General features: G+C 41.8%; 1 protein-coding gene and 1 non-coding gene across 2 annotated transcripts in view; one reads left to right on the top strand and one right to left on the bottom strand.

Moving 5' to 3' along the window:
• Nucleotides 1-148: 148 nt before the first annotated feature.
• LOC118835146 lies at nt 149-255 on the bottom strand. The gene has a single exon (XR_005009480.1). It is a non-coding gene; the product is annotated as a U6 spliceosomal RNA (small nuclear RNA).
• A 633-nt stretch (nt 256-888) lies between these two features.
• TMEM259 (transmembrane protein 259) overlaps nt 889-18,743 on the top strand; it is a 53,848-nt gene continuing 35,993 nt past the window's right edge. Inside the window, exon 1 of the mRNA XM_036756783.1 lies at nt 889-1,179. Coding sequence (XP_036612678.1) covers nt 889-1,179 — 291 coding nt within the window. The remainder of the gene's footprint in view (nt 1,180-18,743) is intronic.

The raw sequence follows: 18,743 nt of genomic DNA on the forward strand, positions 1-18,743 counted from the left end.
CCTTCCTTCTCCACCCCCTGGTCGTCTCACTACACTTAACCCTGCCTCTATAGGACAATAAAGGGAGCGCCCACCGGGAAGACAGGGATTCTCCTCCCACCCTCACCTGCAAGCTTTGGGCGAAGCGTTATACGTAAAATTGGATTTGCAAAATATGGAACGCTTCACGAATTTGCGTGTCATCCTTGCGCAGGGGCCATGCTAATCTTCTCTGTATCGTTCCAATTTTAGTATATGTGCTGCCGAAGCGAGCACGAATTATCGCCTCTGGCTCCGACTATTTAAAGCTGAATAGTCAATCCATTTTTTGGTTAGAATGATCAAGATTGACTATTTTATTTTAAAATTCTTCCCAAGATGAAGCGAGTTTTAGAATAAGAAGGCAACGTACCATTGTAAAGCATAATTTTCCCACTTTATTCACGTTGCATTAAAAATACTGTTGCATTTTCAAAATTACGAGTCGTGGCTCATGCCGCGGTGGCTCATGGGAGAGAGTATGCAAAATAAGCCTTGGGTTGGCCCCGCCTGGGCGGCCGGTACTGGAGGGGAGGGCAGGAGAGGAGAAGGGAAGAGGGCTGAGGGGCCCGACTGGAGGGCGGGGCCGTTCCTCCAGCGTCCCAGGATTCCCCGCGGGCGGAGCCGTCTCGTCAGCAGGGCCGCGGTCGCGGCGGCGGAGGCGGCGAATGGCGGCCTGTAGGCGTCCGTGAGGAGGCGGCGGCGCGGCCGGAGGAAGAAAAGCGGCGGCGGCGGCGGTGGCCGGAGCGCGGGGCAGGGGCGAGGGCGAGCACCCGGCGGGAGCGCTGCGGCCCGGGAGGGGCCCAATGGCGGCCGGGCCGCCTACCCCGCGAGCCCCGGCCTGTTAGCGCCTCGGCGGCCCAGCTCAGGATGTCGGAGAACCCGCCGCCGCCCCCGCCCGGCCCCGGGAACGCCCCGGGCAGCGGCCCTGCCAACTCGGCCGGCGGGGCCGGGCCCGGGCCCGGGGGGGCGGCGGCCGGAGGCGGCGGGGCCGGGACCCCCCGCGGGGCGCGCACCCCCAACCTTAACCCCAACCCCAACCCGCTCATCAACGTGCGCGACCGCCTCTTCCACGCGCTGTTCTTCAAGATGGCCGTGACCTACTCGCGCCTCTTCCCGCCTGCCTTCCGCCGAGTCTTCGAGTTCTTCGTGCTGCTCAAGGTGAGCCCGAGGGCCGCAGCACCGCCCCCTCCCCTGCCACTTCGATCCCCCCCGCCCCAGCCCGGCCCCGCCCATCGCGGCTCTCCCCCTTCCCCAATCTGTGTCCTGCCCCAAGTGTCTAATACCCCACCCCCAGACCCTGCCCTGGAGGGCTCGGCACCCACCCCTGTGATGGACATCCTGCCCCAAGTCTCCAATACGCCCCCAGACTCCCCTCCCCGCCCCCATCCAGACCCTGCCGCGGAGGCTCGGCACCCAACTCTGTGATGGACATCAGAGTCTTTAACTCCCCCATCCCCTGGCTCTGCAGACCCTGTCCTTGAGATGTTAACTTCACCCCTTTGACATCCTGCCCCCAAAGTCTTTAACACTCATATTCTCCCCTCCCCCCCAAAAACTTTGCGCCCCCAACCTTAACCTGAGAAGGCCGAGTGGTAAAGTGGGAGGAGCTATTTATGGAGTTGGGGGCTCTGAGGCTCAAGAGCCGTGTGACTGTAGACCAGTCACTTGAACGCGTTCAGGGTTTGGCTTCCTGTCCTCACTGTGGTGGACGTTAGAGCAGGTTCTACAGGCCTCTCCCAGCTCTGAAGCTGTGATCGTGCCCCACTGTCCTGCCCCTGAGTCAGCCAACAAGTATTAAAAGCTTGCTCTGTGCCAGGCACTGCCCCGAGTGCTGAGAAGAGGAAGAAACACAGAGTGGGACCCTGTGCCCCGGGAGGTCATATTCTGTGGGAGAGCCACCCTACAGCACATAAAGCATCTACAGCGTAAAGGCCCTGAGGATTCTAATATGCTCCACCGCCAGACCCCCACTGCAGCTGTCCTGAAATCTGTGCCCTCACCCCAAATCTTAGAAGGCAGCACGGTACCGGGAAAGAAGCAATAGGCTTGGAGGGAGATCTGAATTCAAATGCGGTCTCTGCCTCTTTAGAGTTGTGAGATAGACTATTACTTTAACCTCTTTGCCACTTGTTTTCCTTTTCTATATTTCTGAGAAGTTTAGATTAGGTGACCTCTAAGACCTTTATCTGTGTTTCTTTGCTCCTGCCCAGAGATCTTTACTCCCTTCTCTCCTGCCCCCTAGGTCTTTAACCCCAACCTCCCCCCCCACCCACACACACCTCTGGTTTAAGGGCTGGCAGTCAACAAGCTTTCTTATTAATTTTTAATCTTGCTATTTTAACAATTGCAATAAAACAATAATAAATAATTTTAATCTATTTTCCTGCAGGGGCAGCTAGATGGCGCAGTGGAGAGAGTGTTGGGCCTGGAGTCAGGAAGGTTCATCTTCCTGAGTTCTAATCTAGCCTCAGACACTTAACTAGCTGTGTGACCCTGTTTGCCTCAATTTCTTCATCTGTAAAAATGACCTGGAGAAGGAAATGGCAAACCATTCCTGTGTCATTGCCCCCCCAAAAAAACTCAGATGGAGTCACAGAGTCAGACATGACTGGGGGGAAAAAAGACTGATTTTCTCTGCACTGTGCTACATGCTGGGGATACAAAGAAAGGCAAATAATAGGCCCTGTTTTCTAGAAGCATATATTCTAATGGGGGGGCGAATAATACATGAATAACTAAGTACATCTAGAGACAGGTACATAGATATGTATGCACACATATGTGTACAATAGATGATGACAATTTGAAAGGGGCATGTTACAGTCGGTTTTCCTAAGGTTTAGAGCCCAAAAAGGACTTGGAGAGGTCAATTCCCAAATTTTATATATGAGGAAAATGAGGTTCAGAGATGGAGTGACTTGGGCAAGGTCACAAAGGGTTCAGATAGCAAAATGGCATACTTGGGTTGAACCCAGGTCTCTTGACTGCCAGCTCATTACTCTTATCTACTGCACCATAGATGCCTTTTCTAAGCCTTATGCCCTATCTTGCCATATAGAAAATGATAATCTATAGACCATTGGATTTTCATAGGATTTAGAGAGGTGCACTGCTGACCCTTTTCCACCATCCCCAGGGCTTTATCTCCCTTCCCTCTCCCTACATACACAGCTGTCCCTCCTCGGTGTCCCTGATGCTGAGTCCTGCCACGCAGTCTTCTGGGATCCTATGGAAGGGTTTCCTGGCCCTTCTTCTTCCTGCCCCTGAGATCTTTGCTGCATCACACAAGTATTTGACCTCCAGGTCTTCAGCTCTCCCACCTCCCCAGAAGAATTTAGGGTGTCACCTCAGAGGTTATCTAGTCCAACCTCCCTCATTTTTGAAATGAGGAAACTACAGTAGGAATTTGAATTCGGGTCTTCTGACTACAAATCTGTTGTCTTCCCACTACATCTGTTGCTTCATTCTGGGGTCCCACTCCCAAACCCTTCAGCATTCAGCACCATCCCAAAGTCTTCATTGACCCTCTGAGACCCTGAGCCCAAGATCTTCAGCACTTCTGCCTTTTGGGGGATTTATCTGTAAGCTCTTCACCTCAGATCTCTTGCCTCTTTCAGACCCTGCCCCAAAATTACCTTCTGGTCTTCCACCGCAAAAGTCTTTACGCTTCAACCCCCTCAGGACGTTAGAGGTGATTAGGTTTTCATAGGATTTGGAGCTGAAAAGTCATCCTTAAGGAACTGAAGCCCAAACAGGGAATTTACAGGTCACACAGGGAGTGAGTGTCAGAATTAGCAGTGGTGACCTGAGGCCTTCTGACCGCATTGCACCATAATGTGATCTCTTCTAGGGCCCCACCCCAAAAGCAGAGTAGACCCCTAGAAGGGAAGAGTGAAAAGACTTCTGGGTGTGAATCCTGCCTCAGACTGCTACAGATGTGGGACAGAGGCCAGTCACTTCCTTCTTTTTGTTTCAGTTGCTTCATCTGCCAATGGCTTTTGAGGCCTCTGCTAGCTATAAATCCATACTTCTTCACCACCATACCAAGAGTTACTCCTCTGCACCCAGGCAGGTCAACCCATATTCCCCTATCCCATTTCCTGGAGTCCTGTACCCATGGTCTTTATCCTTAATCTCTTGCCCCTTCCAGACTGGGTCTTTACCATTTTCTTTTCACCTTATGCCAAGACTCCTATGTTAAAGAACAGATGATGGTGTATAGACCGGGGTTTTTGATCTAAGATCTATGAACTTTACAAAAATTAACATGTGTATGTATATGTATATACATACATATATGCACGTATACATGACATTATATATGCACACACATAATATAGTAAATCATTGCATATATAAACCAATAGAATTGATTTGTAATTCTCTGTATTTTATGCATTTAAAAATATTCTGGGAAAGGGTCCATAGGCTTTCCCTGACTGCCAGAGGGTCTGTGGCACAGACAGAGGTTGAGAATCTCTGATGTAGAAACTGGATTTTCATGGGATTTAGACAAATGATCTAATCCAACCCCCTCATTTCATAGATGAGGAAGCAGGCCCAGAGAGGGGAAGTGTTTTGACCAAGGTCACACAGGGAGTAAGTAGCAGAGGCCTGGAATTAAGTTGAAACCAGTCCTTCTGACTGTAAAACTAGTGTTCTGTTCATTACATCACAGCTACCTACTTCAGCCCCCACCCCAAAGTCTTCACCACCAAATCAAGATTTTTAATGCTCCCCATTCCCTAAGGTTGTAACCTCCAGTTTCCTGTCCCTTCCAGACCCACTTCTAAGGTCCTCCCATTTCTGGATGTTGTAGGACAAGTGTCAATGTGGAGAAAATTGAATATAGGATTTAAAGCTGGGAGGGACCTTCAATTTCACCTTGTCCAGTCCTTACAGAAGAGCAAAACATGGCCCAGAGAGGTTAAGTTACACAGTGTCACACAGGTATTAAGCAGTTGAGTCAGCAGTTCAACTGAGTCTCCTGATCTCAACTGCATTGTTCTTTACACTACAGCTGACTGCATCATAGTCCCCACCCCCAGTGCTTTCACCATCATGGCAGGATTTTTATTCACTCCTTTCAGACCCCTTCTATAGTTCTGCCTACAATGTTTTTACTTCTGTCCTTTGCCCTCTAGGGCTACACTCCTGAAGTCTTCACCATTACTCTAAACTCTTCAACATCACCACCCCCCTTTCAGTTTTTTACCTGCCTCCATCCCATTCCTGAAGGCATCGTCACAATTCATAAAATCACAGATTGAGAGAAGTCACTTAATCCATCTTATATTCCCTCATTTCGCAGAAAAACTGAGACCCTGAAAGACAGGATGACTTTCCCAGAGTCATACAGCTGGCCAGATTTGAAGCCCTAGTCCTCTAACTCCAAATTGAATTTGTTTTCTGTTGGACTGTACTGCTTCTTATTTCCAGGTCCAACTGTAATCCTACCTCCTCTGCCCCCAAAGTCTTGGAACCTTTTCCTTTCCTTCTAGATTTCCAGGCCCAAGTTCTTCAATCTCCCCATCTTTTCTTAGACATTATCTCCAAAGTCTTCACCCACTACTCCCAGTCTTCTTTTAGAGACGCCCTCCTCTTTTGGAGTGACTTGTCTGAAAGTATTCATGTGCTCCCCACTTGGACCACCCTTTTTAGGATCACCATTCCCAAAATCTTGCCTCACACATTCTCAGTCTACTATTTTTTGCTCATTTTCTAGTTTCATCTACCTCTTCCCTTTTCTAGGTTCAGTTCCTGACATGGTCACAGATGTTGAACACCTGATTTCCTCTCCTGTCTTTGTTCTTCATTCTTCCCTATGTTTTCCATTTTCTTTTTGTGTGGATAGACCCTTGTAGAGACACCCTGTATTCAGTGATCATTGGTTTAGGGGTGGGAGGAACAGACTAGTTCAGGATTGGGGAACCAAGGCCACAGGTTCCCCAACCCTGAACTAGGTCATCTATTCTAACCACTTCTATAGACAAGGAAAGAGAGTTTCAAAGGGTTGAAGCAACTTATCTAAGGTTACATGGGTACCCCCCACAGTTAGACAAAGACTTTTTTTTTTTTATTTCACTTATTAGGTTCTGGCAGATTCCCACAAACTTTTCCTGGCAGGACAATGGGTTTCAGATGACAAAACAATTTTTTAAATTCATTTGGGTACATATCATCTGTTGGTCTCTGTTGAAAAAGGAAGGAATATGTGTGATTTGACAAGACTCTAGAGGTATCCTAAAGGATTGGGCCAGGGGTAAACAGAATGAAGTTGGCCTGGTTTGTTTTACAAGCATGAGCTCTTCACATAGGTAAAAAATCAGGTTTCTTAATTGTGTTTATGATATGGCAGTGACAAGTGTGTAGAGTATGCATTAGCATAAAGCAAAGAGAGTGATTTTCATTTCTTGTTAAGGAAGAACTTCGTTTCCTTAAATAATGGTGCATTCATCTAATAAACATTAAATTTATACTGTGTTGGAGATACAAAGCTTAGATAAGACTCAGTTGCTGCCTTTGTGGAGCACATGGGACAGGGATGACAAAAACACTATGCTACATTATGATACATGACTCACTAAAGAGGTAAAAAGGAAAGTTTGATGCTGCGTGAGGTCCCTGGGAAAGGTCATTCTTGGAGGGATGGCATTTGAGTTTGGTGTTAAAGAATTGGTAGTAATTTAATAGGTGAAATGGAGAGAAGTTGTGTAGTGTAGAGGAAGTGTTCAACATAAGGGTTTTTTCAGGGGATAAAATCCTTTGGGCATTTAAAGAATCAGCTGAAAAACTGTTAAGAAAAACATCTGCCCTGCACAGGATGAGGTATTCAACTGTTTCATCTATTCTCTGTTTTAATTACCCTCATCTTAACAGACTCAGCTTTGACTAAGACATAATTTCCGCATTGATAATGAGCTGAAGACCCAGGGATACAGACACTTAGAGTTGGAGGGGGCCCAGAGAGAGCTCATTGACTTCCCTTATTGACAAATGAAGAAGTGGCTTGCTAGAGTCTACATAGTTGTTGGACCTTCTTAAGGTCTGGTCTGTCAGTGAATAAGTTAGTTCTACATTCTTGAAGTTTAAGCCAAAATTTGGCTACCACTATGAGTGCCCAAATGTATGTGGTTTCAGTTGTCTGACAGGAGGTCAGGAGATGGGTTTTAGTCCTGGTTCTGTCACCACCTTCATTGTGTGACCTTGAGTGACTTGTTTCTTCTCTTGAGGCCTCAGTTTCCTCCCCTGTCCAGGGGCCAGACTAGATGAGGAGTTGGACTATATGACTTTTCAGGGCTCTTCCAGTTCTAAATCTATGATCTTATGATCCCTGAGGTCCTTTCCGTTGCTGACATTCTGTGATTTTTACTGGTTTGGTTTCTGCTTGTTTAGTGAAGACATCGAAACAAGCTGAATCATCTCTGTATACTGTACTTGTGTCATGCACTAATGTTGGCCAATTGGCCTGTGAATTAAGGGTAAGACAAACTTAACCTACTTCTATCATGTTCTACCTGCTGTGGATATATTGGCAAGACTGGAGAAGGGGTGCTTTGGAAACAGCCTTAGATTAAGTTTTAGGAAACCTGGCTTTTAGTTCTTTCCCTGCTGCTAACTTTTTGTGTGTGGGCCAGAGAATCATAAGACTATTGACTTTAGCTCTAGAGGGAGATCTTAGAGATCCTCTAGTGCTAATCAAACACCCTAATTTTCTAATTTACTGTCCTTTTCCACCCATCACAACCCTAGTGGTCTCTCCTCTGAAAAGTAAATATGAAGAAAACTGAGAACCAGAGAGGTTAAGTTACTTTCCTAAATCCATACAGATTGAAATGGCAGAAATGGAGTCAAACCTAGTTTTTCTGATCCCAAATCTTGTCATCTGTAAAATGAAGGGACTGGACTAAATTATCTCTTAAGGTTTCTTCCAGTTCTGACATTCTGTGTATAGTATTTAAGAAGACTCCTCTCCCTAGGCCAGAAATTATTACAAGCAGGGGCATTATTTACAGTAAAAATCTATTTAGTTCATTCTTCTGGCAGTGAGGAGTCATGGGTGTTTCATCTGAAAAGGACTAACTGTTGGGCACTCCTGGGGTGCAGTTGCCAAAGCCATTTGTGCTCACTGTGAAGATGAGGCCCCTAGAAATAACAGAAACCAGCTATGTTAAACATACGTTGGTGGCTGAAAGAGTCTGCACAGTTGCAGCCCCAGTTCTCATATTTGTGTATATTAGAGTCCCTTGGAGGCCAGTTACTGAAGTGTTTATCTTATTCCTTTACCACGAGAATTGAAAGCAGTGATGTAAACAAGGGGAAAAAACCACGTTACTATTTTGATGTAAATTTTAAAAAATAATTATTATATGACTTGGATCATCCATCTGCCTATAGCCATTTGCCAAGGTGCTCCAGACTTGTCAGTGTGTTAATAGCTCTGATATTTGTATATAGTCCATTAGTGTGGAGCAGTCGTTTCATACAGATCTTACCTCACTGAATTCTCATCACCACACCATGAAGTGAGTAATGCCAGTAGTGTTGTTCCCTGTTTTGTAAGTGGAGAAACTGAAGCTCAGAGAAAGGTTAAGGTATGTTCTTAAGGTTGCACAAGTAGTGAGCAGTACAGCCAGGAATCTAAATCAGAGCTAGGCACTCTGATTCCAAGTCTAATACTTTTTCTTTAGAATATAGATGTTTTGTGTATGTGTATGTGTTTATTGTGTCCTAGAAGTCTTAGTGGAGTTTTAAGCTTTAATAATTTCAAAAGTATAAATGCTACAAACCTACAAAGATTTTTGAAAAGTTAAATTTTTAAAATATTGATGTTAAAATTCAATACTAGTCAATTTTTGAACTTAGCAGTAACTTTCATCAGTGACTGAAAGGACTGCTTTTATAAGTCAAGTAGCCTTAAGATCATCCAAAGAATGAGGTTTTGATGCATACATGACAGCTTTGACATGTCTGTCAAAGAAGATCTAATGGAGATCTGGTGATTGAGGTAGCCAAACGAGAGGCCTTCCTGTACTCATCCTCTGACCCAAGAAGTGTCATTCGGAAACTGTAGCTCACAAAGTGCATGATAACAAGGGTGCCTCATCTTGTTAAAATTAAAAATTTACAAAGCTAAATATGTGTAAAATAAATTTAATTAAAATTTCAAGTGATTTTCATAAGTTTGTAATCTTTTAAATGCTTACAAAGTTAATAAAGCTTAGAACTACCCTAAGACTTTTGGAATTCCATATATATACACACCACACAATTCGCGCTTTTTATTTTTTGAAAAGAATTTTATTTTAAAATACCAGTTACATGTAAAAAAATTTAACTTTTTTTAATTTTAAGTTCCAAATTCTCTCCTCTCCATATATTGATTATACAGGTGAAGTCATACAAAACACATTTCCATATTAGACATGTTGCAAAAGAAAACACAGACAAAAAAAAAACCCAAGAAAGTTTTTAAAAAAGTATTTTTCAGTCTATTCTCAGTGTTCATCAGTTCTCTCTTTGGAGGTGGGTAGTGTTTTTCATGATGGGTCCTTTGGAAATGTCTTATAGGACTGATCAGAGTAGCTGAGTTTTTACAATATTACTGTTACTGTGTGTGATATTCTCCTGATTCTGCTCACTTCACTTTGCATAGTTCACATAAGTCTTCCTCCTAGGTTATTCTGAAACCACCTACCTTGTCATTGTTTTATAGCACAATAGCATCCCATCACAATTATGTATCACAATTGGTGGGTAACCCTTCAGTTTCCAATTCTTTGCCACCCCAGGAAGAGCTGCCAAAAATTTATTTATTTATTGCAAATAAGTCCGTTTTCCCTTTTCTTTGATCTCTTTGAGATACAGAGAATTAGTGCTATAGGAAAAAAAAATTACTCATTTCCCAGTAACACCTCCCAAAATATTCCCCTCCTCTGGAACAAAGAAGTACAGTTAAACAAAACAGTGCACAATATATGCCTCATTACCATACCCATGAACTATCTCCTGTGAGAGGAAGGAGATTTATTTTATCAGTCCTTTGTAATTGGCTGTCATTTCACTGATCAGAATTCAGATGTCTTAGTTTAAGCCCCAAATTTTACAGTGCAGGAGGGAGTGAAAAGCGTATGGATTTGGAGTCAAGGGATTGGGACCTTAGAGGCCAAGTAACCTTCCCTCTCTGGGCCTCAGTTAATTCATCTTTGCTGGGAAAGGGTTGTACTAGATTATTTTAAGGCCTTCCCTGCTAAAAAGCTTGATGAGTTGGTGATATTGAGAACAGCAAGTGCATTTTTATAAGCCCCTTAAAATGTCTATAGGATGCTGAGCTGCATTGGTAACCCTTGTAGCCAGTTAGGAGGAAGTACAAATAGTCACATACTATGTAAAAACTCAGGGCAGTTCAGTTACACTGTTTCATGTTGAGTTCCAAGAATTCTATCCAGTTTATTTACTTCCACTTTTCTCTAGTTAGTTACAGATTACTGTCTCCAGTGGGCAGTGTTGTGAGTTTTTTCCCTTGTTAGCTTGCCTTCACTTCCCCTTTTCACTCCTCTAATTCCTGGACTAAGTTTTCTCTTTGAAAGTGTTTTATTTCTGAACCTACAGTAGAGGCCCTGAGTAGAGGTAGTGCTGTTGTGGTGGTGACTGTCCCTGTGGGGCTGTTTGTTGGTATAGTATTAAGAACCTGTTTTCTCCCTGAGCTGACTAAACATTTTCTGTGTAATTGAAACCTCTTTCACATGAATTGGTCCTTTCTGACTTCCTGGTCATATCTATTCAGGCTCCATAAGAATTCAGAATTGAGCTGAGCTGGTGGTTAGGTTTCATTTAAAGCCATTTGTTTGTTTTTAAGTCACAGATGAGATTTTTTTCAATAACTAAATCTTTTAAATATTTCTAAATTTAGTATTTTATTTTTCCCCGGTTACATGTAAAAACAATTTTTAACATTAGTTTTAAAAAAATTTTTGAGTTCAAAATTTTCTTCCTTCCTCCCTCCCCAGCACCCATGATTGAGAAGAAAATCAATTTGACAAAGATTATACATGTACAGTCATGCAAAACATTTCCATGTTAGTCATGTTGTGAAAGAAAACACAGACAAAAAAACCCAAGAAAAATAAAGTAAAGAGGAGTATGCTTCAGTCTGCATTAACTCCCATCAGTTCTTTCTCTGGAGATGGATAGCATTTTTCATCATAAGTCCTTCAGAATTGTCTTGGATCATCATATTGCTGAAAACAGCTAAGTCACAATTGCACATTATAATATTACTGATACTGTATGAAATGTCCCCCTGGTTCTGCTTATTTCACTTTGAATCAGTTCATGTAAGTCTTTTCAAGGTTTTCCTGAGAACATCCTCTCATCATTTCTTATAAATAGTATTCCATCACAATCATATACAACAACTTGTTTAACCATTCCCCAGTTGAAGGACATCTCTTCGATTTCCAATTCTTTGCCACCACTAAAAGAGCTGCTATAAAATTTTTTGTACCTATATCCTTCTTGTTTTTTGTCTCTTTGGGATACAGATCTAGTAGTGGTAGTGTTTGGTCAAAGGATATGCCTGGTTTTATAGCCCTTTGGGCATAGTTCCAAATTGCCCTACAGAATGGTTGAATCAGTATACAACTTCACCAATAGTGCATTAGCGTCTCAATTTTCCCACATCACCCCCAGCATTCATCATTTTCCTTTTCTGTCATATTAGCCAATCTGATAGGTGTGAGGTGGTAGCTCAAAGTTGTCTAAATGTGTATTTCTCTAATCAATAATGATTTAGAGCATTTTTTTTAATATGACCACAGGTAGCTTTGATTACTCCATCTGAAAACTAACTTCATATCCTTTGACCATTTATCAATTGAGGAGTGGCTCTCATTTCTACAAATTTGACTGAGTTCTCTATACATTTGAGAAATGAGGTCTTTATCAGAGAAATTTGCTATAAATTTTTTTTACAGTTATGATTACTGTCCATGTACTTCCCTCCATCCTATTCCCCCCCCCCCCGCCATTTATCCTCCTCTCTCTCCATTAACCCTGTCCATTCTCAAAAGTATTTCGCTTCTGACTTTTACTTCCCCCAGGCTGCTGTTACTTCTATCAGCTAAACCTCCTCGTGTCCCGTCCCCCCACCCCCTTTTCTTATTCTTTTCCCTTCCAACTCTCCTGTATGGTAAGATAGATTTCTGTACCCAACTATGTGTGTATGTTATTCCCTCTTTGAGCCATTTCCAATGAGAGTAAGGGTCATGTACTCCCCATCACCTCCCCCATCTTCCCTTCCACTGTAAAAGCTTTTTCATGCCTCTTTATGTCAGATAATTTACCTCATTCTACCTTTCCCTTTCCCCTTCTCCCAGTGCATTCCTCTTTCTCCTTTATTTTTTTAATTATCCCATCATATTTAACTTGTACGTGTGTCCTTAGTGTCTGTCTGTCTATCTCTCTCTCTTTTTATATATATACTCCTAAATGAAAAAGTTTTTAGGAGTTACAAGTATCATTTTCTTACGTAGGAATGTGAATAGTTTAAGCTTATTGAATCTCTTAATAATTTCTCATTCCTGTTTACCTTTTTATGCTTCTCTTGAGTCTTGTATTTGAAAGTCAGGAATGTTTGAAAGTCCTTTATTTCATTGAATACCCATTTTTTTCCCCCTAAAGGATTGTACTTAGTTTTGTTGGGTACATGATACTTGGTTGTAACCAGAGCCCTTTTGCCCTTTAGGCTATCATATTTTAAGCCCTCTTGTCCATCAGAAACTGTTAAGTCTTGTATGATTTTGACTGTGGCTCCTTGATATTTGAATTCTTTCTTTTTGGATGCTTGCAATATTTTCTTGTTGACCTGGGAATTCTGGGATTTGGCTATAATAGTTTCAGGAGTTTTCATTTTGAGATCTCTTAGGAGGCGATCTGTGGATTCAGTTTCTGTTTTACCCTCAGGTTCTAGAATATCAGGACAGTTTTCCTTTAAAATTTCTTGAAAGGTGATGTCTAGGTTCTTTTTTTGATCCTAACTTTCAGGTAGTTCAATAATTCTTAAATTGTCTCTCCTGTATCTATTTTCTAGGCCAGTTATTTTTCCAGTGCCATATTTCACATTTTCTTCAATTCATTCTTCTGGTTTTCTTTTATTGTTTCTTGATGTCTTATAAGGTCATTAGCTTCCATTCGTTCAATTTTAATTTTTAAGGAATTCTTTTCTTCATTGAATTTTTGTATGTCTTTTTCAATTTGGCCAATTCTGCTTTTTAAGACATTCTTCTCTTCATTGGATTATTGTGCCTCTTTTACTGTTTGGTCCATTCTGTTTTTTAAGGTGTTATTTTCATCAGTATTTTTTTGTGTTCCTTTACCTAGCTGTTGACTCTTTTGTCATGATTTTCTTGCATCATTCTCATTTCTTTTCTCAATTTTTCTTCTACCTCCCTATCTTGATTTTTAAAATCCTTTTTGAGCTCTTCCATTGCCTAAGACCAATTCATATTTTTTCTTTGAGGCTGTTGATGTAGCAGTTTTGACTTTGTTGTCTTCTTCTGAGTTTGTTTGATCTTCCCTGTTATCATAGTAACTCTCCATAGTCAGGATCTTTTTCTGTTGTTTCCCAACCTATTTCTTGATTTTTACTCTATGCTAAAGTGAGGCTCTGCCTGTGGAGCAGAGGGGCATTGTCCCAAGCTTTAGGTTTTTTGTGCAGCTATTTTCAGAGATAATTCTGGGGACCTGTAATTTTTTGGTTCTTCCCAAGGTGGTAGGATTTATGTTGAGATGTGTTAACTACTATCCTGGCCTGTGCTCTTTTCTATGAGCAAGGACAAGCACTCTTTTCCACCCTGTGATCAGGGTCCCAGCTTCCCTATGGCTGTAAGCTCTTGTGTGCTAGTGCTCACCCTGGAACTGAGACCCAGGTCTATGACCCAAATCCAAATATAGGCAATGCAACAGAGTCTTGCTCCCGGTGCCGACAAAAGAACCTCTATAATTTCCTTCTGACCCACTTCTGTGGGTCATCTGTGGGCAAAGAGGTCCAGAAACGGTCACTGTTGCCGCTGATTCAGTTGTCCCCAAATCCTACAGCTGATTTGCTGGGGTGTGGCCTGCACTAGACTGAGCTCCACTCTCACCCCAGTACAGCAGACCTTTCCTCCCCACCTTCTAAGTTGTCTTCGGCTGGAAAACTGTTTCACCCCATCTGCCACTCCAGAATTTATTTTGAGGCATTATTTAAAGTTGTTTTGGGGAGAGCTCAGGCAAGTCCCTGCCATTTCTCCTCTATCTTGGCTCTGCCCCTCAATATCTAAAGGCCTTTCTCATTGTGTGAGCAGTTCATGTTTAGCCTGGAGAAGAGAAGCCTTAGGGAAGGACATGAGTATTAGCATGGTCTGGTGGAAAGAACACTGGGTTCAAATCCTGCCTCTATGTGACCTTGGGCAAGTTATTTAACCTCTTTGGGTCTTAGTTTCCTCATTTATAAAAGAAGGGATTGGATTAGACTTTAATGTCTCTTTTAGATCCATATTTATGACCCTATAAAGGACTATTGTAACCAAGAGTAAACTGTTCCCTGGAAATGGGATGGTTTGGGGTGGGGTGGGGATTATGTTTGTTTTTGCCAATGTCCTTGCCCTTCACTAAAGCATTGGCTCTGCAGCACGTCTGTCTGAGCCTTTCTAGTCATCTCTGGGGAGACGTGCAGTACCCCGCAGTGCATTCTTTTAGATATCTTTTTGGCCTCTGCTGTCTGTCCTATTTATCTCACTGATCCCGAAGGCTTTAGTGCTCTCTTTAATGTGGACTAAGCGTTGGCACATACTTCCAAGTTTCAAAATCCTGAATGGTAGGGAGGGAGCAAGTAAACACCTAGACAAAATGGGGGGAAAAGTAAATTTTCACCTTAACAATCGCAGAATGTCAGTGGTAAAGGAGTGCTGAAGCCAAGGGGATAAGTATCATAGGATTTAGAGTTGGAAGAGACGTGATTAGAAGTCTTATGGTTCAAATACCTTGATTTCACAGATAGCAAAACTGAAGCTCAAAAAAAGTTGCCCAAATCAAATTAATTAGTGACAGAACTAGGCCCTGAACATTTCTGAGCTTCACTTTCCTCTGTAATATGGGGGTAATACCTGCCCCACCTTCCTAGCAGGAATGTTTGAGAGTTAAATGAGATATAATAATCACTCCCATTTTTGAGAGCCCCACATTCTTCAGATAGGCAGGTTGGTAGTTGGTACTTGGAAATCTGAAAGTCTGAGTTGTTATTCAAAACATTGCTAGTTCCTTAATTTTCTCCCTTTCCTGCACTCTTTTATTTCATCTTCAGCCTTCAGTCCCTAATTCTTCTATTCTTCCAGTGTTCTTGGCCCTTTCCAACTTCTTATACTTTACATTTAATTCATATCTTTATTGAGCACTTAATGTGTGCCTAGCCTTGGTGCTATGGAGGCTATAAATGAAATTCATAAAGATGTTAAGAAGACTGGAACTGGAAAGACTTCCCTTTCTCATCCTTCTGCCTTCCCTCCTCTTTTGTTTTTCATATGAGACTAACTACCCACTGTAAAATTTTATCCAGTGAAGGGGGTTTTAATCTTGTTTGTGTCTTGGCAACCTGTTGAAGCTTATGGTCCCCTTCTGAGAAAAATGTTTTCAAATGCATAAAATAAAGTAGGCCAATTGTATTGAAATACAATTGTCAAAATATTTTTTTAATTAAGCAAGTTCTTGAAACACTTAGTAACTCTGATCAACACAGTGATCCATCACAGTTCCAAAGGACTCATTATAAAACATGCACTCTACCTCCAGATAGAGAACTGTTGGACTAAAATTTATTTTGCATGACTATACATATTTGTAATAGGTTTTGTTTTTCTTGGTTTCACGTTGGGGTAGGGGGAGGGGGAGGGAGAGGGAGAGAATTCAGAACAGGAAAAAAAGAATCAAAAAATTCTGTTTTAAAAAATAATTTAAAAAAAATTTTTAAAAAGCAAGTTCACAGACATGGTTAAGTATTCCCCTAATGTAATGCATTATTATTATTATTATTATTAATTTTGAAATTCCATATGATGGTTGCTTTTTATTTCTCCTTTGGAACTTTTGAGAGGGTAGTTCATATGTATTTTAATATGTTTTTTATATATTTACATATAGGAATTTGTCATAGAAATATTGACAATTTTTCCCACTTGAATGGGGCTGGAATGAAGCATTTAACAATAGGATGTTAAGCTGTATATGTCAGCATATGGCACTATATTGTGAAAAGAGCCAGTGGACTTGAAGTCAGGAGACGTGGTTTCTATTACTGGCTCTACCACTAACTCACTCTGTGACCTTCAGCATGTCATTTGTCTCCTTCCTACCTTTCCAACATTCTTATACCTTACTCTTTTATAGTCACTAGGTGATCTTGCTACACTGGCCTGCTTGCATTTCCTTAAATATGACGTGACATCTCCTTCTCTGAGCCTTGGTGCTAATTGTCCCTCATACCTAGAAGGCTCTGCCTTTATGTCCTCCCCGCCCCACCCCAGTTTCTCTGGCTTCCTACAATACTTAACTCAAATCCCATCTCCTACAGGACAACTGCTTCAGCAGCTGCTTATGCATTCATGGTAATGCCTTTCAGATTACCTTCATCTACTCTGTACGTACATTTACATACAGACAGACAGACAGACACACACACACACACACACACACACACCCCATATATATTTTCTGTGTACATGGTTTTTTATATGTTGTTTACCTTGTTTACATATGCTACTTGAGGGCTTAGACTGTTTTTTGCTTTTTGTGTGTGTGTCCCTACTGCTTAGCACTATGCCTAAACATAGCAAATGTTCAATAAATACTTGGTGACTGATTGATTCTGAGACTTAGTTTCCCCATTTGTAAAAAGGGAGAATTGGATTCAATGATCTTCAAGGTCTCCTCCAGCTCTGACATTTGTATAATTTATTAGACTGTGGTCTCTACCCTGTCTCTTGGGAAGATAGAACTTTAGCATAAGAAACAACCAGAGCATTAGAGGATGATATATTTTAAAGTTAGAAATTTATCATAATCAAAATGACAGAAATGCTAAGAACCTGTCAAGTTCCTTTGATTACACCAAAGATAAATTTCCTTGTTTCTGTCCTTTGTTGCAGAAAGGTTTCATGTAACCATTGTCAGGGAATGGTGAGGGGCTCATTAAGGGTACGTCCTCCTGAGAACAATCTAAGAATCACACAGATAGCTTTGTATGGATTTTTTTTCCCCTAGTGGAGTGACCAGAACTTGTTCTTAGGAAAGTGAAGCTGAACCAACTCATCAGATTAACATTTTATTTTCTTATTTGGCAGTTTGAAAAACAATGCAGGGATAGGCCTTACATTTTTTTACTGCTTTAAGTGGAGGGTAAAGCCTAAATGACTTCACAAATCTGAGGTGCCAGGTTGTAGAGCCCAGAGATTTGATTCTGGTGGCGTGTATTTCTAGTACTATCTTTCTCAAATCTACAGAATTGTCCATAATTGATTACATTCAAGCACACACTCAGCTTGACATTTGAGGCCTTTAACAAGCTGATTCCAATTTCTCTTTCCAGCCTTATTCCATACTATTCCTCTTTATGTGGGCTGCAGTCCAGCCATATAGGATTGATGTTACTCAAACTTGTCATTTGATCTCCTGCCTTTATGCATTTTCATGAGCTTTCCCTCATACCTGGAATGTACTTCTCAGAATCCCTATCTTCCTTCATGACTCATATGTGTTACCTCTTGTATGAAACCTTTCTTGAACTGCCAGTTGTTACTGCTAGCTCTCCCTCCTTAGATTACCTTTATTTACTTATCTGTGAATTTCTACTTTCTCTTAGTAGAATGTAAGTTCCTTGAGGAATTTTGTTTGGTTTTTTGGTCTTTGTATCCCTGCTTCCCAGCATCTTAGGTACTTAGCAAATGTTTGTCATATTGATTAGTAGAATTGATGAGACTTGGATATGTAGGATGTGGGAAAGTGAGAGGTCAGAGGTTACAAACCAAAGAGACTGGAAGAACAGTACTACCTTCCATAGAAATAGGAACATTCAGAAAAGGGATGAGTTTGGGGTGGTAGGGGGGATGAGTTCTGTTTTGGATGGTTGGGTTAGAGGTGTCTACTGGGTATCCATTTTGAAATGCCTAGTAATGGTGCTGGAGCTCAAGAGAGAGACTGCCCATGAGAGCTCACAGGATCACCTAGTATATAGAGAAAAAAGAAAACTTGGAACCAAACCTGTTTAGTAGGTATGGATGAAAATCAAGCAAAGGAGCATGAAGAAGGTTCAGACAGGTAGAAAGGAGAACCAAGAAAATAATGCCATAGAAACCCAGAGAGCAGAAATTGGCCAGGGGGAGATTGTAATCACCAATGTCAAATGCTTCAGAAATTTCAAGAAAGATGGTAATTGAGAAAAGGCCATATCAATTATGGGTAACTCAGGTGAGTAAATAGTTTCATTTAACTGATGAAGTCAGAAAATAGATTGCAGAGAGTTAAGAAGAGAGGAGAGGAAGTGAAGATGCCTACTATAGTTTTTCAAGTTTAGTTGAGATGACATCTGTTCCCAAGAGGAATTGCTACTAATACCAAAGGAGTCTATCTGGCCCTGCCTAGCTTTAGGAACAAAGGAATGGATGGCTTTTTCCTTACTAGTACATTGGTGA

Source organism: Trichosurus vulpecula, chromosome 1 (assembly GCF_011100635.1).
Source record: "Trichosurus vulpecula isolate mTriVul1 chromosome 1, mTriVul1.pri, whole genome shotgun sequence".
Taxonomy (NCBI): Eukaryota; Metazoa; Chordata; class Mammalia; order Diprotodontia; family Phalangeridae; genus Trichosurus; species Trichosurus vulpecula.